At 33.9% G+C, this 27,583-nt stretch overlaps 3 protein-coding genes across 4 annotated transcripts in view; all 3 read right to left on the reverse strand.

Moving 5' to 3' along the window:
* The window catches only part of LOC132174762 (pleckstrin homology (PH) domain-containing protein), a 103,852-nt gene extending 94,110 nt beyond the window's left edge, over positions 1-9,742 (reverse strand). For both annotated transcript variants that reach the window (XM_059586429.2, XM_059586428.2), the window contains exons 1-4: positions 9,499-9,742; positions 6,256-6,359; positions 2,878-3,012; positions 2,736-2,786 (exon numbers count right to left, since the gene is read on the reverse strand). In XM_059586429.2, coding sequence (XP_059442412.2) covers positions 2,736-2,786; positions 2,878-3,012; positions 6,256-6,359; positions 9,499-9,595 — 387 coding nt within the window. In that variant the 5' untranslated portion in view covers positions 9,596-9,742. The remainder of the gene's footprint in view (positions 1-2,735; positions 2,787-2,877; positions 3,013-6,255; positions 6,360-9,498) is intronic.
* A 2,537-nt stretch (positions 9,743-12,279) lies between these two features.
* Positions 12,280-17,346, reverse strand: LOC132174159 (cation/H(+) antiporter 2-like). Its single transcript, XM_059585853.2, has 6 exons — positions 17,194-17,346; positions 15,603-16,595; positions 14,788-14,976; positions 13,945-14,439; positions 13,603-13,862; positions 12,280-12,562 (listed from the first exon to the last, which is right to left on the reverse strand). Exons 1-6 carry the CDS (start codon positions 17,344-17,346, stop codon positions 12,280-12,282), a joined length of 2,373 nt encoding a protein of 790 aa, XP_059441836.2.
* A 2,878-nt stretch (positions 17,347-20,224) lies between these two features.
* LOC132176667 (FCS-Like Zinc finger 2) lies at positions 20,225-21,862 on the reverse strand. The gene is made up of 2 exons (XM_059588934.2): positions 21,312-21,862; positions 20,225-20,893 (listed from the first exon to the last, which is right to left on the reverse strand). Exons 1-2 carry the CDS (start codon positions 21,632-21,634, stop codon positions 20,698-20,700), a joined length of 519 nt encoding a protein of 172 aa, XP_059444917.1. The 5' UTR covers positions 21,635-21,862; the 3' UTR covers positions 20,225-20,697.
* Positions 21,863-27,583: the final 5,721 nt, after the last annotated feature.

The raw sequence follows: 27,583 nt of genomic DNA on the forward strand, positions 1-27,583 counted from the left end.
CGTCCTACTCCAATCATTCGCCGGCGATTCTGCAATCGCCGATTGATACATGCGGTCCACTGTTTTTGGGCGCCATCTTCTGGTTCTGGGTGGGTAACGGCGTACGTATATCTTATGGTATCAATTGATTATTTGAAGTCTTGTGGGTTTGTCTACTGGCTCCACAACTAGTTTGGACTGATCAGGCCCATTCTTGTTCTCCCCTCTTGGGGCCCAGTCCTTCAACCCATTCCCCTCTTTACCTTGGCCCATCTGACTCTTCTTCCCCTTATTCCCCCAGCCCAGCTCCTACCCCTTATTCCCCCAGCCCATCTCCAACCCCTTAGCCAACCCTACTCCAGCTTAAATAAACAACTGGCTATCTCGCGATATCCTCTGGGTTGTGTGGCGCCAGAATTTCCTTTCGTTGTAGGACGTGATCTCCATTCATGATCTCCAAAATTTGCACACCTTCCTTACTTAGTTTTGGATCCCCCTCATCGGCTGCCTGTGTACCAAGATCACCGGCCGTGATTTTTTCCCCAACCACCGCCACTGCATAGGAACGCCGGTTTTGAAGCCCCGTCTGCTGGTTTTGGAGCCCCACCGGTGGCATCACTTTGGTCCCTCCACTCGCCAGTCTTTGGATCTTCCCCTCCGACTCGCCCCCCCATTAATCACCCCTTCTCTATTCTTCTCAAAATGTAACTTTAGCCTCTGCAATTGCGATCAGCAATCTTTCCATCCCTTCCCTTCATGCCCCTCCGGTATAATCACAAAACTCCTCCGTCCTCCCACCATATTCCGACAACTCCAAGTAATTGCCATAGGAATTCTTTCTTCGCTGCATCATGTACGAAAAGCTACCAAAGCGAAAAGTCCTCCAATTGTCACGAACGATCTCAATATTTGTCAAATAGTCCCAGGCACTCACTAACCAGAAAATAGTTGGCCATGCCATGATCACTTCTCGTGTTTTTCCCCAACTCCTCTCCGCCAGTTGGACTCCGCCATGAACATTCGATCTAATCTCAAAGGATTTAGTTTCTACATAGAAATACCCCAGATAACCCATTTTCCGATCAACACTCAATGACCCTCAACCTACACTACCTGAGCACTGATCAAAATTCACACGCACCGCCACTAGCCCTCACGCGCCGCTGGGACGAGAGAGAGATTCATGCTGACGTGGCGAGAGAGAATTCTAAAACATAAAGTCCTACCGGTATGGCGGATGGTTCCGTTGTGCGTCAGTAAGTGTATCTGGAGGGAGAGGAATGCCCAAACTTTTGAGGATAAGGAGTGTTCGGTAGATGGGATGAGGAAAAATATGGTCTCTACATTACACTTGTGGGCGTTGGCTCACCACCGTATTGTTGTCCCAACTATTGAAGAGTTCTTGAATATGTGCTCTTCGTATATTCCATAGGGGTTTCCTTTGTATATATCCTATGTATAAGGGTTGCGCCCTCTGCGCTTTTTCAATAATATTCACATTAATTATCAAAAAAAAAAAAAAAAATTGATAATCGGAGGGCACTTTACTGCCTTGCCCTAGAAAACGCTTTGGATTTGCCCACACAAGTTTCAGTACAGTTTTCTCCAGTATCACGGTGCTAAAATCACTGGCAGAAAAATGTTTCTTGTGGACAAGTCTCAAAAATAAAACAAAAAAAAACTCAGCAATCATGTAGCCTTATAGTGGATTATTAACATGGTGTCCAACATGTTCTTTCAAATTCTCACAAAGAATTCTCCAAGGTGTCAATTATCAATTCTCACAAATCCAAAAGTCATATCAAAGTTGATGGTTCAATAGAGAAAGTGTTCCATGTGACTATACGTGTTGTTGGTTGCTCCCACAATAGGAGTGACGGAAACTCCCACATTAGCTAGTGGTGGCGTTTCAACACTCGAATTATTTTAAAAAGTTACCATTTATTGTAGTTTGCATGAACGATTTGGACACAAAAAGTGGAGGCGCAATACTCTTGTTGTTGTTGTTGTTGTTGTTGTTGTTGTTGTTATTGTTATGTAGCCTACCACACATCTTATTATATAGGTTTAGAGAAATATAACAACGACCAAAATGTTAAAGTGTTGATTAAATTATTAAATTTATCTCTTCCTATCAGTTTAAACTTTTGAGATAAAGTGATGATTTGACATGGTATCAAAACCAAAGGTCATGGGTACAAACCTTAACTTTGCCAATTCACCTCCCATTTAAATTCAATATTCCACGTGTTGGGCCTCACCTATTAAAAAGGGAGTTTGACCCCACATGTGAGAGGATTGTTAATCATACTTCCACTTATCGTAACAAATCCTTTTCATAGTTGTAAAGTGTTGGGATATCCGGATAAGAAGGGGAACATGGTTTGGTATCTAGTGATATATGCAACAAATATGTACGTTCTTACATACTAACATATATGCGTAGGTACTATTGATACATGCATGCACAAAAAGTGAAAGCAGAAAGTTGCACTTAATAACTTTTTCTTTTTATAAACAAATGGAATTCAGTAAAAAGCGCAAAGACGCAACCCAAGTACAAAAGAAATATACAAGAGAAATACCTAATCAGAAAAAAAAAAAAAAAAAAAAAAAAAAAACAAAACAAAACAAAAAAAAAAAAAACAAAACAAAACAAAAAAAAAAAAAAACAAAACAAAACATAAAAAACAAAAACAAATATCTAGAAAATCAGATCAATTTTAAATAACTGGCAGATTAATTTTAACACGTACCATTTCTGACTTCAACTGTTGTGCTCTCTCCAACAGCTTCATTTCCATTTCCTATTTCCAAACGGAAAAGCATTAATTAGTCTTAGACATTCTGTTGGGCACATAGTGTCTACCTTTTGCATAAAAGGTCACTACGTCCTACCCGCACTCGGCTTTTCTTAGCTTCCTGGACAGCATCCTCACTGCATCCTTCAACTTCAGTTGCTGGTTCAGCTAATAAAAAAATTCGATCCAGGTACACCAAAACTGGATCTTGGCCAAGCCTGCTCCAGGGAACCTTATGGTGGAAACATCAAAACACCACTTTAAGGACATGCATATATTAGCTGCTAATGAACAGTATTCATATGATACTCAGCTGAAAATCCTCCCAATAAATCAGGAATTTGAAATGGTTGGATAATAAGAAAGCATTCAGAAGGTAAGATTTGGCAGTTCAACAATAAGTCGTTCACTTCAAACCCACCAATGGCAGTAAATGTCTATGCATAACATTTTTAGTTTGCAAATTATGTTGTAAACATCCCTTGAACCTGTCCACCACCATCCCCATCCCCCAAGAGAAAGAGAGGGGGAAGGGGGCGGAAGGAGTACAGAAGGGTGATCAAGAGAGAGAGAGAGAGAGAGAGAGAGAGAGATAGGATTTCAACATGGCAGAGATCACTATCAACCACCTCTACAATAATTGTTTATGACCAAAAAACTGTTTTGTGTATTTGTGTGTACTGAACGAATGATGAAAGGATGAAGAACACAACCATATTAAGCAAGAGATAAATTTACAAGCAACCACACAAGAAAAAGAACAACATCCAACAACCCTTTCACTAAGAAAAATACTCATATGTCCTTTGTCCTTTTAATTAGGAAAGGAGTCTGGTTAACCAATTGTCTAAAGAAATGCACCTTCTTACAAGAGACCCCAAGGACATACGAGGCCAAAATCACTATCGCAAGGTCCCCATGTCCCAAGCTTCCTTGCTTGCTATACCTAATCCAAGTAATAATGGCTGAAGAGTCACCTAAAGGTCCCCAACCCAGCTCCTCAATACATTTTAGGCCAAATATATATATAACTGCTAAAATAATGATTTAGTGAATAAATTTACCTCTTCCTATCAACTTAAACTTTTGAGACAAGTAGGTGATTTAACATGGTATCAGAGCCAAAGGTCCTGAGTTCAAACCTTGACTCGATCATTTACCTCCTATTTCAATTAAATATTCCATGTATTGGGCCTCACCTATTGAAAGGGAGTTTGAGCCCACATGTGATAGAGTGTGTTAAAGTGTTGATTAAATAATTAAATTCATTTATTCCTATCAGCTTAAGCTTTTGGGACAATTGGTAATTTAACATGGTATCAAAGCCAAAGGTCCTGAGTTTAAACCTTAACTCCGTCAATTAATCCAATTTAAATTAAATATTCTACGTGTTGGGCTTCACCTATTAAAAGGGAATTTCATCCCACATGTGAGAGGAAGTGTTAAAGTAATAATTAAGTGATTAAATTTACCTATTCCTACCAGCTTAAGCTTTTGGAACAAGTGGATGATTTAACAAAAACAAAAATGAATCAAGTTGTAGTAGACAACTATGCCTACAATTTCAACTTTACCTACCAAATAGTAACCATCAAATTGAGCTTAATATCGACTCTTAAGAGCTTAGTAGACCTCTATCTTTTCACCTCACCTCCCAAGTAAACAGGAGAAAATACCTTTGAATCTTACAATTAGATTCGGCACCTTAATTACTCTTTTACAATCCATAAAAGTTTCATGCAAGTTAACAAATATCCTAGCTACTTTCTTGTACCACCACTGATATATATGCATACATCAGCATGCATGGGCGGAACCAGACGTTTGAGTGAGGGGGGACAGAAAAAAAAAATTTAAGGAGAAGAAAACTAATTTTTAAGGGTCTACCTCATAAAAAATATAATTTTAGATGGATATTTAAATTTTTGGGGGACTTAAGTCCCCAATCCTTGTGCTAAGTTTGCCCCTAAAATAAATTTGGTTCATAACAGAAAGAGGAAATAGAAAGTTTTTTTTTTACTATAAAACTTGTAAGGTGTGAAAAATAAGCTTTTCCCTCTTAACTAGCTATTTTCCTATTACCGGTAGAAAAATAAAATAAACAAGAAAGCCTCAAGTTACTTCTCTTTTCACAATGCACAAGTCTTTTCACACTGCACAAGAAGTGCAGCCTTGTGCAATGTGAAAAGCTGCACATCTTATGAAAAAGGATTGCAGTTTCTTTTCTTATTTGACTTTTGAATATTGTTTTACTTCTTTGTACACCGTAAAAGCCACATTCTTTAACTTTGAGGGAGCAAAATAGTAATAGGGAGGGACAAAAAGTGAAATATGAGGGGTAATAGTAGACTTTTGAAGGAATTTTAAAAAATTTTGGGGGGACTAGACGTAGGTCCACCCCTGTCAGCTTGTCAGAATCTTCAATATTCCACAAATCTTTCATAACAGAAAACGAAGGGAGACCCCTTGTCTAAGGTGCATAGTAGCAGATTCAAAAGGCAGGTTCTTTCTTAAATCTTGTTACAGCCAATATAAGTTAACCATTTTCCTTGCCTAATGCAAGTTTCCAAGTCCAACTTAATGGTGGTAGGTTTTCTAGCATTCCCAAGTGAGTGAGAGGCACGGAATTCCTTTGGTTGTACGACAAGTAAACTGTTCAGATAACAATGCTTAGGAAAATAGCTTTGGATAACTCACCTTCCAAAAAGGAAAAAATAAATAGGACCTGTTCTTATATATATATATATATATATATATATATATATATATATATATATTTTGTGTGTGTGTGGAAACTGGAAACCAAACAAAATCAAGGCAAATATCTAAAATTATTTCAATATTGAGCCTTGGACATGTAATAGCTCTGAAGTAACCAGCTCCTAGCCCAATAAAACTTATTTTATTCGGTTAGTCATACACTTCACAAGTTTCTAGTAATTCACATGCCATCATTAAATGTTAGAAGTCTTCGATAAGAATCTACAACAAACTAAAATGCATTTGTTTATGATCTTCTACTCTGACAACATCTCAGATAAGAAACTACAACAAACAAAAACACATTTGTTGATGATCTACTCCGACAACATCTCAGATGCTACCACAGAAAATACTTTATTTAAAGCAGGTGATGATACGTTCAATGGTTACTGTTAACCACCTTTCTCCCAAATCTTTGGGATTGCTTTTTCTAGGAATCCATTAAATATAGCTTACAGGTTCATGCATAAAATAGTATCACACAAACACATATCCAGCTATTTACATTTACATACTCATGTTTAAATGGATGGTACGATTACAAAACCAATTCCACCACCAAAAAACAATTTCAGAAAATATAAGAAAATTCAACTAGAAATGCCACCTTGCCATAGAAAAAATCACGAAATTATAAACCAGTAATATCTGAACTCAATCATACTTCAAAAAATGATATATATTGACCTTGTGAGACTGAAACCCAACAAACCTTAAGTTTCACAGATCCTAGAAATCCCGCCTTGACCTTCACAGGCAACTTTAATGCATTGAGTGCCTCAGGCTTCAACTGCATATTTGTTAACTCTACATTCCCTGTTTTATGTTTTAGGTTAAAAGAAGATTTAACTAAATTAAGAAACAATATAATATATGATAAACAAATTTTAAGCTTAACAATGTAATATCCCTACGCACTGGTGAGCTTAATCAGCATTGGAAAATGCATACAATGTACTATTTATTTCTTAACAAAACCACAAGTATAAATGAGCACGAAGTGTTTTATATGCATGTCTATAACTGTTCTTTCCAAAATTATGATACATAATAGTTTAGATCCATATATTCACCATGTTAATTTATTTGTAAGTTATAATATAAAGAAACGCGATAGAAGTAATACATCTTAAGTCAATGTAGTCAGTAGAAAGATATTGTTCTCTCTTTTGGGGGGGTGGGGCGAGAGAGGGATTACAGATACGCCATAATAATATAAGGGGGAGAAAAATTCAATTCAAGAAGCCAGAAAAGAAATGAAAATTATGATTATATACACTTAAATTAATAGTGAGGGTGAAACTTAATAAATAAATTCTTTTTTTTTTTTAATAAGTAATTTTTTGTCCCAAAGGAGAGGGGGAATGAGAAATTCGAACTAGTAACATTCACTTCATAAGGCATATTCCCAGCCGATTGAGCTACCCCTTAGAAACTTAATAAATAAATTCAAAAAATAAAATAAAAAATCAATTTCCTACCCTAAGTTTTAGATCAGTTTCTAATTTTTTCAAATACTCAATTTCATAACAGTATCCATGTGAAATCTTAATTATACCCTTAAGGAAAAAATATCAAAAAATAATAAAAATAAAAATGCAAAAAAAGTTATAAAAAAACTGGCTTTTTGCATTTTTACTTTTTTTGCATTTTTAGGACTGTAAATGAGATTTCCCATGATGTCTATTTATTAATTGACAAAAAAAAAAAAAAAAAAGGACAGAACATCTAGTTGAAACTCAAATAAAACGCATGGAGCTACTTGCAAAACATAGAAATCCAAGGAAAAAATTGATGCTAATCTCAAACTCAGAGTAGTAAATTGATATTTTCCCAAATAAATTCTTTAAAACGTTTTGCCTCCTTTTTGCCACGACAGAAAATCAAGTAGAATAAGAGTTCACTTTAGATAAAAAGGAGACCACAACACACCTTTTTTCCCTGATAAGTAAATCAAATAATAGACGCCAAGGAGGGGCACTTCAAAGAACAAAAGTAATTAAGAGAGAAGAACTAATGGCATAAGAAAGAACAAACAATAGCTAAAACCATGTAAAATTCTATGAAATCTAGAAAAAAAATAATCCACAATGTGAGAATAAAAGTTTGCCATTCAAGTATAAAGCATGCATGGAAAAACAATTTTTTGATATCTCCAATCTTCTTCTCCCCTACATAAAACCATCCATGAGCACCAGAGAAAAGGGGGGAAGAAGGAAAATTGAGTTATAGAGCTATAACCAGGTGAAAATAAACAGCAGCATGATATCTGTTAGGTTTTTACTGTTGAAAAATTCAATATCAAGATATGTTTGATTTTAAGTTTTAAGTTTATGGTTAAGTAAAAGTTGATACAAGACATAAGCATGCATTCTGTCCAACATTGACCTAGTCGAATTAAAATGATCATAACTTTTGATTTCAAGATCGGATGAAGACAAACTTTGTGGCATTGGAAAGCTTACTCAAAATTCTACAACTTTGTATTCAATGAAAAAATTTTAATTCCCATGTTTACAGGATCAAAATAGGCTGTAAAGAAAAGACAAAATAGCTAGTTTGCAATTGAGTTTGAACGAGTTTTTGATAGTGCAACTCGTTCAAACGAGCTACAACCGAGCACATACTCATTTGTAGTCCCATTCGAACGCGCTCTAACGCATTGAAAAAGCTGAGAAACCCTAGCCACATTCAAACAAGCTCACTTACTTGTTCGAACAAGCATTGAAAATCTGCATAATTTCATAAACCAACTTTCAGATTTGAGGACTACTTTCCCAAGTCTCTTTAATGGCTTTTAGAGCATGATTTTTCAAGAGACTTGAGGCATTATTTCTAGACAACAAAGAGCCTTTTTCTTCATGTGCTAAGAGAGAAAGTTTAAGTTTTATGCTGTCAATTGCATCTCTCATGAAGTGTTTGCTTAAACAACACAAAGATCATAAACACCTTTCGGCCATAGGAATTCTGGAATTGCATGAGGATATCAAATAGAAGAATTGTCTAGAGGTTTTGGAAGAGCTACTGCGATAGAGGACAAGCGAGTCACTTATCTAGTACAAGGGTGTGTCAACTACAAAAGTTTTATAAGTGTGAATAGCTTGTAATCTCTCTATTCTTCTACAGTTGATTAATTTTTTGTGTTTGGTTGTCCCAGAGTGGTTTTACTTTTGAAGAGTATTTCTAAAGGTTTCTACTTTGTCACCAAAATCTTTGTATTGATTATTTTAATGTTTTGCTTGATTTTGGTATTCATATATGTAGTGTTTGAATTGAAAGTTGATGACTTTATTAATTCTTGTTGTTGTTTAAGATTGGATATTCATTATTTAGTAACTTGGGGTCTCAAGTCTAAACTAATGTGATAGTTTGTTTTTTCAAATTCTACTGTGGGTGTTTTAGGATCAAATGCAAAGCACAGTTAAAGATCTCCATATTTCAATCAGAGAGGAAAAATGGCTCAAGCTATCATTTGGTTGAAGAGTACTCAAGAGCTTCGTAAAGTTCCAGCACTAGGCAATGGCATTTCTAATACAATAGCCAAAGAATTGAATCAGCTACGAACTCTCACCCCAAGTTTTCTAACATTGATGCATTTACCCAACATTTTAGCTTTTATTGTACAGAGTATCTCGTTATCATCCTTTTTCAACAGTTAGCTCTTTCCTCTCGTATTCACATTTCAATTCCATACAAGATCAACCACCATCTCCACGAACCAATACTCTCTCTCACTCTTTCCAACTCTCTTCCTCACTCGAATTTGACAGTTCGATCATCCAGAAACACCGTTGAACGCCATTTCATGGCCTAGAAAATTTCGAATCGTTCTCATATTCCTGAATCGGAACCATTTCTGAGCAACGAACTTGATCGCAGCACACAAGAAGCTTCACAATAAAACCTCAAAAAAGCTAAAGAAATGAATGAGATAAGAGAGAGGAGTGATTCGAACCTTGCCAAACACTGATCTTGAGGGCCTCTTTGTTGAGTCCCCTCACATAGTTCCCTAGGTACTTCTGCAACAAAAACGCCACTTGATCCTCCAACATCTTCTTCTCTCCTCCTCCTCCGCCTCCTCCTTTCTTCAACGTCCGATCAGATTCCCATTACACAACACCAACAAGAAGAACAAAGAAAATTCAAACAAGCGAGACTCAGAGAATGCGTGTTCGAAGAACTTTGAATCAATCGCGCAGAGATTGGATAGATATTCGCAAAAGCTTCAAGGCCCACGTCGACCAGTCCGAGAAGACGCTAGAGGTTCTTTCGGGGATTGGGAGTATCCGAGCTCACCGATAGTCTATCTCCCCATGCAATAGGCTTCCGCCACGTGAAATTTAAATCACGTGCTGTGCGTGTGAGAGATAAACGGTATCCATTGGAAATCTAGAGCAACTAGCTGTCTAAAATTAATTTAAATGATTCGGTCACTTATTTGAACAATAGGGATGAAAATTAAAATATTATAACAAAGAGATAAAAACTATAAAAATTTTAAAATTTAAGGAGTAAAAATTAATTTTAAAGAGTTCATTTTATAAAAATACATAAATTTTAGAACAAAATTGATTAAAATTTTTGCGTAGTTTTTTTCTTTTTTTTTTTTTTTTATGAGTAAGCACGTAGTTTTAAGTTTGGAAGTAATTAATGTGATATAAAATTAATAGAAATTTTGAATTTTTCTATTAAAAAAATTGTTTTATTTTATAGTTGATTTTGTATTTGAATAATAATAAAAATTAATTAATGCGATTTTAAAAAAAAAAAAAAGTAAGGTTTTTCATGTTCATTGCCAAACAAGGCCGTAGATCTTATACATGCTTTATTGTATTAACGGCCAAAATTACCATAGGATTTAGAATACGGATAAGGGATTGAAAGATAGGGTGGAGCTGTCCGTTCGGTAGCTAATTTCCCTCCCGTGGATCCGGATGCACCGAAAGAGGGACCACTTTCTTAATTTGTTAAATGCGGTGGCGTGATGACGTGGGGCTCAGCGGTTCAAGAGCTGAAAGACACGTGGCTCAACATGACGTTTCTTTACTTGGGTCCAAACTAGTTCATCATGGACCACTACTTTTCTTTGATAAAAATTAAAAGGAACAAGAAGCGGACATAGAAGTAGACATCGGCCCATATGGGTCCAAACTAGTTCAGCGCATATATTCGCTCCTCACGTACTATCACCACGTATGGGCCCATATGACTTTTTCTAAATTAGACTTTGTTTGTTTCGAACAGAAAAAAAAAATATATATATATATATATATTTTCAACGATAAAAATGAGCGACAACGAAAAATGGTCAACAACTTTGGGTAACCTCAGCGGAGATCCAGCAATCACTAGCAGTGGTTTGGCGATTCGAACTCAAAAAATTGTTTACGAAATTAAAGCGGAAACTATTTTTCAAAACGAAATAAGTTTTTTCGGTCATTTTCAATTTGGCTATTATTTTCTGTCACACCAAATTTCAAAAAAAATACGATACATTGAAACAAACATAATCTTAGTTTAGAGGAAGCCTTCTTGAGCTCCATTTATAAAAAATTTATGCCTCTTACCATCTAAAAAGCGTATGTTTTTTTAATTTAAAAAATAAAAACAAAAAAAAAATGTTATTCCACAATGTTTAAGAGACATATAAATTTTATAGACCGAGTTAGATGAATTTTGGAGAAAATCAATGTCTCTATATAAATACACAAAATATAAGATTACAAAAGTAGCGATTTGATTCCCATAAATAGTCTCAATGTTTGATACCAGGTTTGAAATAGACATGCACACAAGATGATGAAATATACAAGGACTCATTAGGAGATTCAGAATATGCTTTTCAAACTCATGCAAGCAAGGTATATTTTTGTACAAGTCCACATATTGAGCAAATAAATGCAGTTGGACCAGTGTGATGCTTGGAGGTTTTTCTTCTTTCTTTTTCCTTTTTCCTTTTTGTATTTTCTATCTTTTTCCATGTGGTGTTGGAGTTGCTTCTTGCTTAGTTAGGTGAAATATAATTTTGTTTTTGTAGAGTTTTGATCATGTGTCCAGTTACTATTAAGTATATGATAACAACATACAAGATCATGTGTGTGATTGTTTTGTTAGGCTATGTGGAGCCTGATTTGTATTCAACCCGATTTGCACCCAACCTGGTTCGATGTTGGAAGTGCTACAATTTAAATGCGATTCTTTCTAAGGCTTAGTCCATAGAATGGAGGATAGGCCCAAGCCAGAGTGCCCTGGGAAATCTTTTTGGCCTATTTTGGTATTTTGACCCAGTTGAGGACTACATTTATAATCGCTTCTAATTGTAGGGTTTTGTACGAATGTAATTGACGCCTCCTATATTGTTTCTCTCGAAAACAGTAAAATCTCGTTCAAACTCACGTAGTAGTTAATGTGAACCATGTAAATCTATATGTGTTTGTGATTGCTTTTTTTTTTTTTAACATTCTTCTTACTTTTCGCATCTCATACCAATTCTAAAAAATATGATAGATTTCCTAATGTATTTTTCATCCATCCACCAAACAAAAGCTAAAGACATATTCTTTCATTACTACACATCTTTAACAATGAAAACTCATCACAGATACGAAAAATTATGCTTTATGACAATTTCCAAAATGAAAACTCAAGAAATTAATCACCTATTTTAATTTGTTTTATATACGTGTTATAAAATAAGGATATATATACAATTACATGCATTCATTCTAGCAATTAATTAATCACCCATAAGATCTTTCTTTAACTGCCTATGTTGTTGGATAATCAAGACTGAGCCATTGATGTTGATGTCTGAAGAAGCCAGAAGATCTCCGACCGTTCCAAGCTCAGGACACTCCTCCCAGTCACAAATTCCGGTTGTCAGTGGTGAGTGCCCTCTCCCACCTTTGCCTACTATGAACAACGAGTACATGTCTCCAATGCCTCTCAAAGCTGCCACTGTCTCTGTCGCATTGTTCACACTCTTCTCCACATACCCAACTTGACCCGAGGTCACATACCTAATTAATCAACATATTAATTAATATTCATGGTTATATGAAAACTAGAAATAATAAACATAAATGATGCACATACTTCCAAGCGTTTACTCTTGATTTGGCAGTGAAAATCACCAATAGGAAATACTTCACTTACTCCACCTGAATTTTCACCCATTTTGCAATACTCCTTAAAGTTAAAAATCTCTCAATTTATTGTATGTTTAATTTTTTTCAAAATTTCTCCATTAAATCCCAACAAAATTCTCAAAGATGAAGGCACGGATATTTTTGCAAATTCCGTTAAATTTGGACCAACGCCTTATTCTTTGCAATTTTTTCTTCTATTTTTTGTTTTTTAATTCCTATAACAAATGGAGATATTTTGGAAAATGTTAACGAACGGGTTAGATTGCAAACAATTGAAAGACGGATACACTAAATTGAGATAAATTGAACTTTATAGGAGATATTGCAAAAGTGATGACAACTCAAGGAGTAAAATCAAATTTTCCCTATACAGTATGTATATATAAAAACCTGTCCAAAATCTAACGGATATTTTCACTACCACACTGGAAAGTAAGTACTTGAAAATACCTATAGCATTTCTCAATTATGATAACTACAATGAGGATGTCTCTCATCCTTTGAGTATCACACAAAAAGTATAAATTATGAAATCAAGACACGCATGAGGCTATGAGCTATTGTGCACAATCATGCCACAACCAAGTTTGCAGTTGGCGTCTTTTCATGGAACTCATTTGTTGAACTGTGGTAGGCACGCCATTTATTTGGCCCATTTTCTATATATTATTTGTTCAAGGGTCTATGCTGAGATGCTTCACCCCTTTTTTTTCTATTAGTTTTTCTTTTGGTAATACAATTTCAAAAAATAAAAAATAAGAGTGTTAGTAGTTTATAGGTATACTATTGGAAATATGTATGCAAATCAACAATTTGAGCAATGAAAATTAATCGTAAAAAAATAAATAAATAAATAAAATAGGGTCATAAATGAAAACCTCATGAAACTAACATAAAATGGATAATGGTACCTATTATAGAAGTCGGTCAAGAAAGAATTGTCAACTTCATTCCTGCCATTCCCAGTCTCTAGTCTTGATAGTGCCATTAGCATCCCATCATCCTCATCTGATGCATTATCAGTATGGGAATTGTGTACACTTGATGATGATAATAACGAAGCTGGTTGGAACCTAATGACAGTCAAATTTACACGAGGATGAGCGGCAATGCGTCTACTCCACGCCACGGCCTCACGATCATCAGGACCACCAAAGAAAAGAGTTGCAACCTGTGTTAACTTACCAGTTACCTCAAAAGCTTAAACTGATAAAAAATAATTCATTTAATCATTTAATTGATATTCTTACAACCTGTTGTATAGATTCAGAGCCAAGTAGTTGTGAGAACCCGGGGACCCCTTCGGTTCCTCGGTTCACGATGATGCCAACAGAGCATGGGGCATGGCGAAGAACCTTATGGTTGGTAGTCCTAATGCCCTCCTTTCCATTATCCATTTTCCCGTCAATTCGTTGGTGCTTGTGAAATGGGAGGAGAATAATGGAGACTCGCATGTCCTCAGCGATGTTACACACATCCTCATATAAGCTTGCAAAGGCTGATACTGCTTTCCCCACATGGATAAAAATTTTAGTCTCAGCAGTAAATGTATCCACAGCTTCATGGATTCCTATCACATCATTTCCACCATAGTCTTCATCATCACTAAGTTCATTTTGTTCTTTTTCATGATAAGATACTTTGGTCCTGCATTTTTGGAGTAGCTCTATTAGGTGCATCAAATAAGGGGTGGTAGGTGCTGTTTGAGACCCGCTTAATCCTGATATGATTCCAAGTATGGGCGATACCTGTTAAAATATAAATTAATTAAATGATTAAATTCATCTTTTCTTATTAGCTCTTTTGGGATCAGTGATGATTTAACATGTTATCAAAGTAGAGATCATAAGTTTGATGTCTTACTCTATAATTCACTCACTATTTCAATTAAATATTTCACTTGTTGACTTATTAAAGAGAAGTTTAAACCCACACGTGAGTGTAAGTGTTAGAATATAAATCAAATGATTAAATTCACTATTTCCTATCAGCTTAATCTTTTGATACTTTACATTTCAATTAAATATTTTACATATTGAACTCAGCTATATATTAAGAAATTAACTATTTTGGAATAAGTGGCAATTTATCAATACCTGACGAGGTCCAAAAACACATGCCAGCAACCTAAGCTCTTCACCGGGCTCATGGATTTCAAGTGCTGTTCGCATATTTCCAAACAATCTTTCTTCTTTTCTCAATAGGAAAGCCACAACCGGCCCCGAAATTAATGTGTTAAGCACTATTGATATTAGGAACAAGTTGTAAGCTTTTGGACTCCACACCTGTAACAATTACCCAAAGAGCATATGTATCAAAATCATACTTTGCTAGTCATAATTAAAGAGACAAACTTGATATATACATACACTAAGAAAACCTTACGATACTTTGCTAGTCTATTACGATACTAAGTGTTTAATATAGTTCAAGTATAATCTTAATTTTGTGTATATAAGTTATTGGGTATCATTCCCTTGCAAGCTGATTTTCAATAACAAGTTCTACCCACTATTTATATCATTTTGTATCAAAGCCACCACCACGTCGCATGAGATCGAACGCAACACGTCGAGTGCGATGTCAAATGGGTTTCGGCTTTCTGGTTGAGTCACGGAGGAAGTGACATATAGTCCAAATTAAAATATCTCTGCACTATGTATATGCATATTGTTATGCCATTAAATATTAATAGGTGAGTGGAGCCGCCAAAAGAGAAATAATTATCATCGGGTCCGTGTCAATAGAGTAAGCCGCCATGGACATCGGCTACGAAACGAGATATTTAAATACAATATTAACTACGTGTAATATAAGCTCTTGGACACCCTCTCCTTATAAGCTGATTTTTAAGAGTGATCATAGTCATAGTTAAAGAGACAAACTCCATAGAATAATAAGAAAAACTTACAATAAGCAACTTTGAGGCAGAGCCAATAAAGAGTATATCAGCATGGCCTTTGAGGTTCATAACGAATCCGATAAGAACTCCCTCATTCAATGGAATCTTTAGGTACCGGCAAGCAGCAAGTGTGCCACCAATCTTGCTGCCAATGCTCAACAACACTAGGATCAAAACAATAAGTACATTCCCCCAATTATTCAGAAATATCCCATTAAATTGGAAGCCAATGTATCCAAAGTAAATGGGAAGTATAAAGTTGTGAACAGAATAGGTGAGTTTATGCAACAATGTCCGAGCAGTTTTTCCTTCTCTAGGGAACATCAAGCCAATGACAAAGCAATTCATTATGCTATTATAATTAGCCCATTCCATAAACATTGCACTGCCTATAACAAACGACAAGATAATAAAAACCTCTGTATTTTTCAAGTACTTTTGGGTATGGTTTCGTTTGTTGAACCAATTAGATAAGTACTTGTTTATAACCATGACTAAAACGCTAAGGAAGAAGCAATAAAACCCATATTTGAAAAGGTTTCTTGAATGGCAAGCAAGCATGAAATTGAAAAGCAGCAAGCATGTCATCTCTGCTATCAATGAAGAAGCTATTGCCAATCGTCCCACATCAGAAGTATCAAACTTTAGCTCCCCTGCCAAACGAATCACAACCGGAGAGGCTGTGTATGCTAGGATTAACATGAGGGAAAACACGTATGGTGACTTGAAATGATCATCAACTTCTAATTGATGCTGCAAAAAGAAGGAGCATCCAAGCCCGAAGACAAATCCCAAAAAAACACCTCCATAAGCAATGATGCTCGCTGCACGAATGTTTCTCATTACGTAAGGAACATCTGTCTCGAGCCCAATTAGGAACATGAATATGATGCGGCAAAATAGACCAAAAACTTGATAGAAATCTGCAGCAGTTGTTTGAAAAAAAAACCCTTTGATTGGTTTGAAATTTGACAACGCTGAAGGACCCAGCACCATTCCAGCCTATCCAAGAAAAAAAAAAAAAAAAACAATTTCTATGTTAGTTATAGATGTGACAAGTATATGTGTTGGAACTATAAAATAATGGATGGAGATCTCTTCAATTAGGTTGTCTGAAACTTCATAGAAATTCGAGCAGTTTATGAGCAGTTTGTGAAATTTGGACAACCTAATTCGAAGAATCGTTGTTTTAAAATAATTCAAATAAGAAATGCAAAATTATAATATGTCAGTATGTGTGACTGCGCTAATGAAAATCTAAGCACCAATCTAGCCTATCATGAAAAAACACACCCACTAACCAATATGTATGTTAGTTGTGATAGGTACATGTGTTGGAACCATAAAATAATGGATGGAGATTTGCTAAATTAGGTTGTCTTAAAGTTTATAAAAATTCTAGCAGTCTCAGATTATCGAGCTTGTTTGTTCCGAACAGCTTAAGATGCATGACCTACCTATTGAGACATGTGAACTTAAAGTCCTCTCTCATAGATTGCTCAATTTTGTGCGAAATTTGGACAACCTAATTCCAAGAATCTTCGGTGTAAAACAATTCAAATAGGAAATGCAAATTCATAACATGGGATGAAAGACTAACAAAAATTTGAGCAATGGGTCCAGGCTGACCCAAGGCCTTGAGCACAAGGTGAAAGAAGTGGGAGATGACAAGAATGCAAGACAATTGCAAGCCCATTGAGGTGAGAGGATTGAACAAATCATCTCGACAAACCATGCGGTGGGTAGCATCCATTGTTGTGTTAGCTTGCAAGGAAACAAAGATAGAGGAGAGAAAGAAAAAGAAGAACCAAATCACATGCAACTTTTATTAATTATGATGGTATTTTGGGATGAGAAAATCTATCACATTGTTCATATACCCTTCCTTTTTATTGATGATCCGTAAAAATTTAACATCTTTTACTTTATCAACTCTTGACTTACCCAAAAAAGAAAAAAAAAAGTTTTAACACCCCCACATTTTTAAGCAAAATGTTAAAAATAGAGGGAGAGAAAAGGGGGTCGAGGCAGTGCTAAAAGGTAGTATTTCATCCATTAGATAGTATTTCATCCATTAGAACATCTCCAACAAAGCATTTATGTGGCTCACAATAGTTAATATCCGACAATATTCTAATAGCATACGAGACTCTACACTTCATACAGACCAGATTATGGGGTAAAGTGGGATATATGGGGATTAAACTGGATATGAGCAAAAATATGATAAAAGAATTATTTTTTAAGTAAAGGCAATCTTAACTGTTTATTTTTTAACAGATTGATCTCTTAAAAAAAAAAAAAAAAAAATCAATGGAGGCAAGCCAAAGTCGTTTGACAAGCTCCCATGGTGGTTGTCACCATAACTGTCTAAAATAAATGAAAAATGTAGCGATCACATTAGGTCATTGGGCCCATGTCTTTGGACTTCATCCCAAAGGACCACAAGATATCACTTCAATATGGGCCAAATCCCACTAAATTACGTCAGATTTAAAGCAACTTTTCTGACACTTTCTGCCCCCCAAGAAAAAAATATCAAAACTTATTCAATCCTGATGTTTATTATATTATATGAAATAAATCGAAATCATAAACAAAACAAAACTTTAGTGTGGGATTATAATTTTAAAAAAGTGTAATTAAAAATAACAATTTAAAAACATAATTTTTAAATATATATATATATATATATATATATATATGTTTAATCCTTTCACCACTAATAAACAATCATATCAATTATAATGAAAAATGCCAAAACAACAATCATACATCCATCAAATCGTACTGGCCAAGCTTGGAATGAGTCGTGAAAACCAAAAATGCTTTTCATTTCTTTCTCATATCAGACTGTGGTGTGACTGGTGTGGAATATGTGTTCATTTCCATCTATGGACATCACGGGTCTGTTTCTCATTGCCTTGAAAAAGAATCTGGTCTAATATTGTAGCAAGATTTTATTAACGTATCAAAAAATAATTAAAAATGTTTGATAGATGAATAGTTTAGAACCCTTCTTTTTTTTTTTCGGGTCTATTGGCTAACAACCCCACAAAGTGGAGACAATTATATCAAAATTCAATATAATTTTATTTTGGTCATGTATTTCATATAATTTTTTTTCTGATTAATGTCTAGCTTGAACTCACCTAATTTTGGTTTAATTATAATCTCACCAAAAGCTAAACGACACAACCAACTCTTTCAATTTGGAATGAACTTTTGGTGAATTGTTGTGAGATATGATGTTGGAAACAATCATGACTCTCTCCATTGTCGCTTTGTTCCTACAAACCCACCATGATTTTTTTCTTTTTCTTTTTCTTTTTTCTTTTTTACACCCCAAACTACTTTTCTCCTTAATTTAATTAACAGTTTACTTGCCTCTTCTTGGGTGTTTCCCTTCCCTAAAGTACTTTCCCAAATTCCCACCAACCTTTTTCCAGCTTTCCAGGAAATTCTCTCTCTCTCTCTCTCTCAAATGAATTTCAAAGGCACATTAAATGAAAATATCAACTACTATATAACAACATATTATTTTGATTGATTTTGCAATATATGATTTTAATATTTATCATTCTAAAATTTACATATATATTCAATCGTAGATTTTTTTTAAAAAAAAATTATATTTATGAAGATAGTTGAGAAATGGTTAATAAAATGAAGTACATCATTTCTTTAATTCATAAGCTTCCAAAAGACTCGTCATGAAAAAATACTTAATATAAAGTGTCATTCGCAGATGACGGATTTAGTATTTGAGAACATATACAAATCCAACTTCAACTTACACATAACAAAGCAGTAATATATGTTAATTTAATGGACTACAATAAAAAAGAAAAAAAAAAACGTACGACCAGAAAACACAAAGGAGGGAAGAACTGCTCCTCCCCTTACATGTTCCTATCCCTCTTCTCCCTAATAGCAATGCTCTATATCTTCACTGTAGTATCTTCTGGACCTTGCTTCAAGAAAACACAAAGGAGGGAAGAACTACTCCCTCCCCTTACCTGTTCCCATCCCTCCTCTCCCAAGTAGCAATGCTCTCTATCTTCTTTGTAGTCTCTTCTGGACCCGGCTTCTGGTGGTTATATATTAAATCTAATTCTTAAATCTAATTTTTCAAACTCAAATATACTCATCGTCGCTAGCCAAAACGTATTATTTTGGGAATGTCTACGCCAAGTCCGACCTTTTAGGTCCAAAAAAAGCCAAAAAATAAAGTTTGAAAATTTAGACCCCCCATCTCTTAAATATAAGTCTGTTTCATAATTATAAGTCCATTTCATAATTATAATTATACATAAGTTGACGAAAGCTGAAGTCCTAGTACTAGTAAGAATTTTTTTGACTATATCTATAATTTTTGTAATTATTGTAACCTTCATAAGTACGAAAATTATGAGTTATCAGACTTTACGCTCTATGATTGCTCTTACTATTTTCTCAGTAATATGCTCTCAAGGGTAAGCTCATCTATGGATTTCTCGGGTCACTAAGTAGAATCTCTCTCCTCCTCCTTTTCCCTTCCTGTACATATATGTCCAAAGAAAAAAACAAAAACCAAAAAAAAAAACTTAATGAAGTGCAAATAAAGTGGTAATTTCGAAGAGAAAATGTAATTAAGCTTAATAAAGTTGTTATAATGCAACACTTTATTAGACAAGTATGATTCAAACAAACGACAAATCTGAAGAAAAGGCTCACAAAACAGAGTGAGAAGGAAAGTTTCATTACAATTTCTTCATTCAAAAGGCTGAAGCTTTTGTTTTACTAGAGATATTTAATATTAATTTACCAAAAAAAAAAAGATAAAAACTCCAAAGAGCCATCTCATGGAGCAGATGCAAGCAACCACAACACTCTCTCGTCTATACTTAAAGATTCACAAATTCAACATAAACAAAACTCCCTCAAAATGGGGTCTCCTTCTTCTCCTCCTCTGTTCTTGGCCTTCTTTTTTTTTCTGTTTTTTTTTCCTTCTTTTTTGGAAAGCTATTAGACATAGATTTTTCTGTTATTTTTCTGTTTTCCTTTTTCAGGAAATATATGATGGTAGGTAGTGCCTCACAATTTTTTTTTTTTTTTTTTTTTTTTATACATAAATTTGAGCAGCTACCATGGTGCTTGTATCGAAACGACAGTCCTGGGTTTTGTTGGGGGAAGTAGACTCCCTCTGCTGCTTTTTTCTCAAGGCCTTCATAGAAGAGAGACTCCAGTTCTTCTCCTTGGATTCATCTATTTCTATTTGCTCTTGCCTGCACTCTTCACTACAGAACGGTGTGTCTCCTCTGCAAATCCAAACACAGCTCCCATCATTCATCCGTAATAATAGAGGGAAAAAAATTAACATTAAAGCCCCCCAATTCAAGATCATATTGAGAAACGATAAGAACTTTGCATATTGCTATTAAATATCTAAAAGAAAGACAGGAAAAAAGAGGGATAAGTCGGTCTCTATTTCATATTGTTTGAGCCTAAGAAACTTGATGAAATTTAATTCCCAGGATTTCCCAGTTGCAAAAAGGAGCAATTTTTTTGGTTTTAATGATCAAAATAAGGAATCTCAAGATCATATTCTCAATAAATCACACCCTCTTTCGAACCCAAACAAAACACCCACTGATGACTGATCTAAATTTCTAATTTGTTTATTGAAACCCCAAAGAACAGAGTGAGAATAAAAATTACAGAAAAAAAGTGGCTAACCTGTACATGAAGATGTCTCTGTTATCCCCAAGAGGTTTCTTGCAAAGAAAACAGGCTTCCAAGAAATGGGGTTGGGGCTCTTCGAATCTGGCATCATAGAAACGCCCAGATCTAGGAGAAGAAACCGAAACGTTTCTGAAACTCCCCTTCCTGCTATTATATGAAGCGCTGTAACAGAGTGTCCTGGACAATAAAAGGTTGCTGTGGTTGTGGTGGTGGTGATGGTGGCTTCCAGAGATCCCAGCTTCCATGTCAGCCAGAGAGGCCAACCCATCATCTTCCTCAATGAAACATTGCCTTCTTGTATTACTCAGAGACTCCATGAAATCAACAAATTTGTTGTTCTGTTTTATGTTCCAAACACTCTTTCTTTCCTTTGGGTCTTCTCCAAAGTGTAGTACTTTGAGTGGTTTTTCAGAGAGAAACAGAGAGAGAGAGAGAGGTGGTAATGGAAGAGTGGAAGGTATTGAGATTATAAAGAGAGTTGGTGACGAGAGAGAGAGAGAGGGAGCGCAATAAACAACGGCAGGTTTCGAAGAATCCGTGCTAATGAATCCATTGGTTGAAAATACCTGCATCTCTAAGTTCAAAATATTTTCTTTTTTTTGTTTTTTAAGAAGTATTGATATAATCGCCACTGCTATCACCAACTATTACGACGATGCCATGGAGAGTGGGGGGGCGAGAGTTTGTGGCTGTGGGACTGAAGGAGTGGCAGTTTTGTTGTTTCTCCAAGAAAAGTGAGGGTGAAAAGGGACGAAGACTATTCTCGAAATGGGGCCCAAGATTTTCCACTCTTTCTGAGCACGTGGCCCCCACTCGCGACCTAACCGCACATGATCTCAACGTCCAGATCGTACTGGGGAATTAAGGCTTGGCCCCAACGCTCGTACAATGCGCGTAGCCGTAACGTTCACACCGCCCAAGGTCGTTAAGTCTCCTGCCTCGCCTTGCTCGTTAAGTAAAAGAATCAAACTTCCAAAAGAAAAGGAAATTAGAAAACGCGTGTTTGGTTTTTTCCATCTCTTAAATTTAGGGTAATGCTTTTTCTTTTTCTTTTTTTCTCTTTTTTTTTTCTTTTTTTTTTTTTGCACTTTTCTTAAATTTACTTAAAATATGTTTTCTTTTTTAAAAAAAAAAAAATTCAGGCTCAGAAGTTTTCATGCCATTTTAGTTCAATTTATAAGGTTTTAGTTTTGTTTTCTCTTTATTTTTTTAACTTATCATCCAAGTAATTAACCACATATCATATTACGCTAATTAATTTTCTGTGGCTCTCATTTGACGTGTGAGAGCATTTATAATAGATGAGTCAAATTTTTATGTAAAATGACTTTTTAAAACTCATTTTTATCTAATTTAGTTAGAATTTTTAAATACATTTATATCCGATTAGCTATATTTCTATTTATTCTATTAAAATATTATTTTTTACTCTTTATTGGCAAAAATTTTTGGAAAAAAGTGAAAAAAAAAAATTGAGAAAAAGAGAAAATAGATGAGAAAAAACAATAAAAAATAAAATGACTCCCTTGAAAAATGTTACTACATTTAACTTCTTTTTTTTTGCACTTCCAATCAAATATTCATTCTGCATTTTTTTTTTTTTTTTTGCTAATCCAATGTAAGGAATTTTTTACAAATTTTATTAGTCATTTTAGATTATAGTAACATTTAGCTTTTACATTATGACAAAAATTTCCTTTAAACCGGTCCAAAGGAAATATCTTCCAACTCATATAAAATTGTAAACATTTAAAATATACATTAAATTCTTAACATCATTAATAGCAATTTGCTAATTTAGACTAAATTTAATGTATATTTTAAATGTTTACAGACACTTAGTACTAGTTTACATGAGTTGAAAAATATTTCCTCCAAACTGGTTCGGAGGAAATTTCTGTCTCTTACATTATGAAAGCTCTGATATGATTATTTTAAAAAATAATTTATTAATTTTTTTATTATATTTTCAATTTAATGCGTCAGGTGTTAACTGTAATAGATTTTGTAGGTGCCACAAAATGAGTTCCGGAATTTGGTACACATGGGACTTTTTCTATGAAAATTTCAAAAAAAAAAAAAAAAAAAAGCGAAATGCTCAACCCACGCGCCAATGAAGCAAGTCAAGACTCCCAGCAACCAAAACAGTACGTGTACTACACCTCCGAAACCCACGGTTTCACTTCCCCAGATTCTTTTGTCGTTTTCTTCGGGCCCAACCAAAAGGGCCCCACCGTCCCATGACGACGATGATGACGTGGGCCCCCGATGACTGGCTTTTGAGGAGCTCTTTTTCCTAGGTTTTTGTTCCCTCCTCTACCCACCTGCCCGCGTCGAACAACGGGCAGCAACCCCATATCTGCCCGTTGCTCTCGATTATTCACCGCCCTTTACACGTGTGCTCTAATGCTCTACACCACCGCACCACCTCAGGTCTATTGCTACCCTCCACGTGGCGAGCAAAGGACAAAAGTTACAACGTCCGCTGAGTCATAATCAAAGACGCTCACAATCAAATAATTGTATTGTTTTGAATTATTTGTTTCTCACTTGCTCAGAAAATAAAAAAAAATCACTTGCAAACAAAAAATTATTTATTTATTAAATTAAATATTTACCATATTTATTGAATTAAATCTTAAATTATAAAAGTAGTAAAAACTAACATACAAAATTTACAAATACCGATTGATCTATTTTTATTCTCAGTATATTATTTGCCGTTACATTGAATTACTGTTAGAGCTTGCTGTCTATTTCTTCTGGATTTGGTGATTTTTTTTTTTTTTTGGGGGGGTAAGTTAATAGGTGAATTTTGGATCGTATTTATGGGAGCTGTCCGTGATAGAGCCTGTGACAGAATTAAAGCACCGCCAACTGGAATTCACATATAGGTTTTGACCCTTGATGGCATCGGAGAAGCTGCTATCATTCTAGATGATAATTGAAAAAATAATAGTTTTCTGTTATTTATTTGCATGATTATTATGATTATTAAATACAAATTTATGGTGGTTTTCTTCAATGTTTGGGGGGTCGTTTTCAAGGCTCTTGTCACTATATTTTATTATTTTAACGTGCATTTGAAATTTCCCATCAATCTAGTAATATAATTGTATTAATGCTTTGTTTTTTTAATGGTATTAAAAGGGTTGGAGTAAGTTTTATAAATTAAGTTAGATGAACTAATTCTTTCGACCCAATTTTTTTTTAAAAAAAAAAATTGTATTTGTTTATAATTAGAGGGCTCTAAACTAAAAAAATACTTATCAAAAAATCATTATCAAACATACCTACTTAATTATTTCTTCAATTTAAATCAAATGTGTTTTCTAAGAACTTTTGAAATAAATTTAATATTCTAATAAATAAAGAGATGGCTCTGTTTCATAAATCTTTTCTCTATTTTTTTTTCTTTTTTTTTAAATATTAATAAATAATCTAAAACACTCATAAAATACTTAAACCTATTTAAAAATTAATTAATTAATTAATTTTTTTTAAAAAAAAAAAAAAGACTGGCTAGGGGTTGAATAGAAAGTATAGAACAAGTTCAGGCCAAGACTGGGAAGGGTTGGACTTGGAGGCAGCAGCAAAGTCTTCGGAAACATGGTCCACTTGATGACTATCTCGTACAATCTTCACTTCAGTCAATTCTAGTTTAAAGTCCAATGACTTTTTTACGTGTCTATTTATTCAATTCCAAATTAAGTTTACATATTTGACTCAACTAACACACAAAAAAAATAAATAAATAAAAAACAAAAACAAATTTTGTATTCTTTCTATAGCACATGGTTTAGTTAATGCACCCACTAAACATGTTATATATATGAAATTTGAATAAAAGACATTTCTAATTATATTTAGAATATTGTTTTGTTGGAGTATATAACATGTTCTATTTTAATGATTGCAAATGAAATTAAAATATTTCAAAGTATTTATCTATCTAATTTGTACGGAAATTTAATTCACTTTTTTTTTTCTTTTTCTTTTTTTTTTCAAATTTAACTCATGGCCGTTTTAAGGATCCTTTAAAACTATTTATTAAAATAATTCAGAAATAATATTTACAAACTTTTTCTTTATTATAAAATTAAGTATTGAGTGGGGGAAATAAATTAATAATTTTATTTTCCCAAAAAGTTAGTCTTAATTCATCTAATAATTCGGCTGCAACCTATTATATTAACCACATAATCAAATCTAAAGACTGGTTATATGGGGCCAGATTTTGCAACATCTAACTCCCAATTAAATAAGACCATATGGTACTAATTGCTGATCACATGGGATGAGTGTGAATAAAGCACAAATCTAGATCCTCCATATCTTTAATAATTTAGACAGTTAATTGTAAGATTTACCTAATTGAATGAGTCTCAAACTGTCCACCCACATGTTCAAACAAATAGACTTACAAGCAATTCCGATAGACAAATACACTGAATCTCAATTCATAAAGCAAAAGCTCGTGAAGGGAACGAAAAAGGCCTATAAGCCTCGTGAAAAATAATTGAGGCTTGAAAGTTGAAAATTACTATGGCCTGAGTTAATCAACATGTTTTTGGGTAAAGTCTTATGTTAATTAGTACAACTTTAATGACATGCTCCTAAAGTATCAATTTCCGAAACTTTTGGTGGCTTAGATGATTAGTGCCTAAAATGCGTGCATTCTGGTGCACTTTTCTTTTCTTTCTTTGAGATTAACAAGTACGATTTGATGGTTTCTTTAAGTAATTTGGCAATAGATAAAGTTTTCCTTTAAATTCTTATTGAGGAATTTTTTATTATTATTATTTTTTTTAATTTATGATCGTTTTGCAATTTTAAAAAATGCGATTTAAAAAAGTAGTTTTTTAAAACGCAATTAAACGCTTAACAAAATTACTGTTTAGCCTTTAAAATTGTGTCTTTAAAAAAAAAAAAAAAAAAAAAAAAACCTTATTATCTGTGATTTGAAAATATAGATTTTATAAGTTTTCAAATAGCAAATTTTTAAAAACGCAATCCCCAATAATATATTCTCTGCAATTTTGTTTAAAATGGCACTTGTTGGATATAAAATTGCAGTGCTAAATATACTTAATTTATTAAATTAATATGGTCCAAATGCATGTGATGTGATAATTACATACAAACACATTAATTTAATAGACCGAATTTGAGAAAATTATTTTAACCTAATGTAAATAAAAACTTTATCCATTGAAGCATACGATAATTGTTTTATTTTCATTTGCAAGTAGGTAGTCACTATTTTCCTTTTTCTTTTATTTTATGAGGCAAATGGTTTAATCATGTCCAAATGTAGACATGGGGTTGGACAAAGGCATAGGTAATAAATATTCACCTTTGAGGGAACATACAGTTGTTATCTAATTCATTGACAAAAGAAAATGATAAACACACAATTTAATCTCAATTTTGGTCCAACTTTTCTCTTAAGTTTTAAAAAATAATTGCTTGTGGAGGAGAGAGAGAGCCTTAAACTAGAGAGAGAAATTTGGCCTATAAGTTAGGCCAGAGTTGAGTTTGAGTTGTGCCTTTATCACACCTCATTGATAAATGAGTTGATTTTCTCATGTACAGAGGCTAAATAATAATTTAGATCTTTATTATACCGACACTTTTGTTATTAAGATTTTTCATTAAATTAATTTAATGTTTTGCAACTTTTTTTTATCAAGGTTTTCTTGTAATTTGAAGCTAGGGCACGCAATTTGATACTCTCATGCTTGTTTGTCAATGGACAACAAAAATCTCGTGCTATTAATCTCAAATTCAATTTATAATATTTTTACTGTTTACATCATATTAATCATCTTTTACTATTATTTAAATAAAAAAATCATTAAAAAAAAAATACTTTTTCATATCAAACACGTTTTTTTTTTTTAGTATCAATCAAATCTTGTTACAGTTCTAAGCCACAAAGCAAACAAAGTCCACTGCCAAATGGTCCCAATAAGTCCACGAATTCAATTTACAAATTAAAAAGGGCTCTTGGTTGATTTTTGTGCTAAATATTATGAAAATCATTCATAGTTTGTTTTTTTGTTTTGTTTTGTTTTTGTTTTTTGTTTTTTGTTTTTTGTTTTTTGTTTTTTTTTTTTTTTGCACTAAGACGAAAACAATTTGGGTAAAATCTACTTGACATCCTTAAACTACCATCCTAATGATAATTTATCCCTCAAACTATCAATTACGACAATTTACCTCACAAACTACCAAAACAATGACAATATACCCCTCAATGTTAA

The sequence above is a fragment of the Corylus avellana genome, chromosome 3, assembly GCF_965113065.1.
Source record: "Corylus avellana chromosome 3, dhCorAvel1.hap1.2, whole genome shotgun sequence".
Taxonomy (NCBI): Eukaryota; Viridiplantae; Streptophyta; class Magnoliopsida; order Fagales; family Betulaceae; genus Corylus; species Corylus avellana.

What these genes read in the sequence shown, in the direction of transcription:
- LOC132176667 (XM_059588934.2), bottom strand. Translation starts at nt 21,634, where the DNA reads ATGGAGTCTCTGAGTAATACAAGAAGGCAATGTTTCATTGAGGAAGAT. An exon ending in AGAGACATCTTCATGTACAG is followed by an intron (nt 20,894 to 21,311) that starts GTTAGCCACTTT and finishes TTGGATTTGCAG; the next exon opens with AGGAGACACACCGTTCTGTA.
- LOC132174159 (XM_059585853.2), bottom strand. Translation starts at nt 17,346, where the DNA reads ATGGATGCTACCCACCGCATGGTTTGTCGAGATGATTTGTTCAATCCT. An exon ending in GACCCATTGCTCAAATTTTT is followed by an intron (nt 16,596 to 17,193) that starts GTTAGTCTTTCA and finishes TTTCTTGGATAG; the next exon opens with GCTGGAATGGTGCTGGGTCC. An exon ending in CTGCCTCAAAGTTGCTTATT is followed by an intron (nt 14,977 to 15,602) that starts GTAAGTTTTTCT and finishes TAATTGTTACAG; the next exon opens with GTGTGGAGTCCAAAAGCTTA.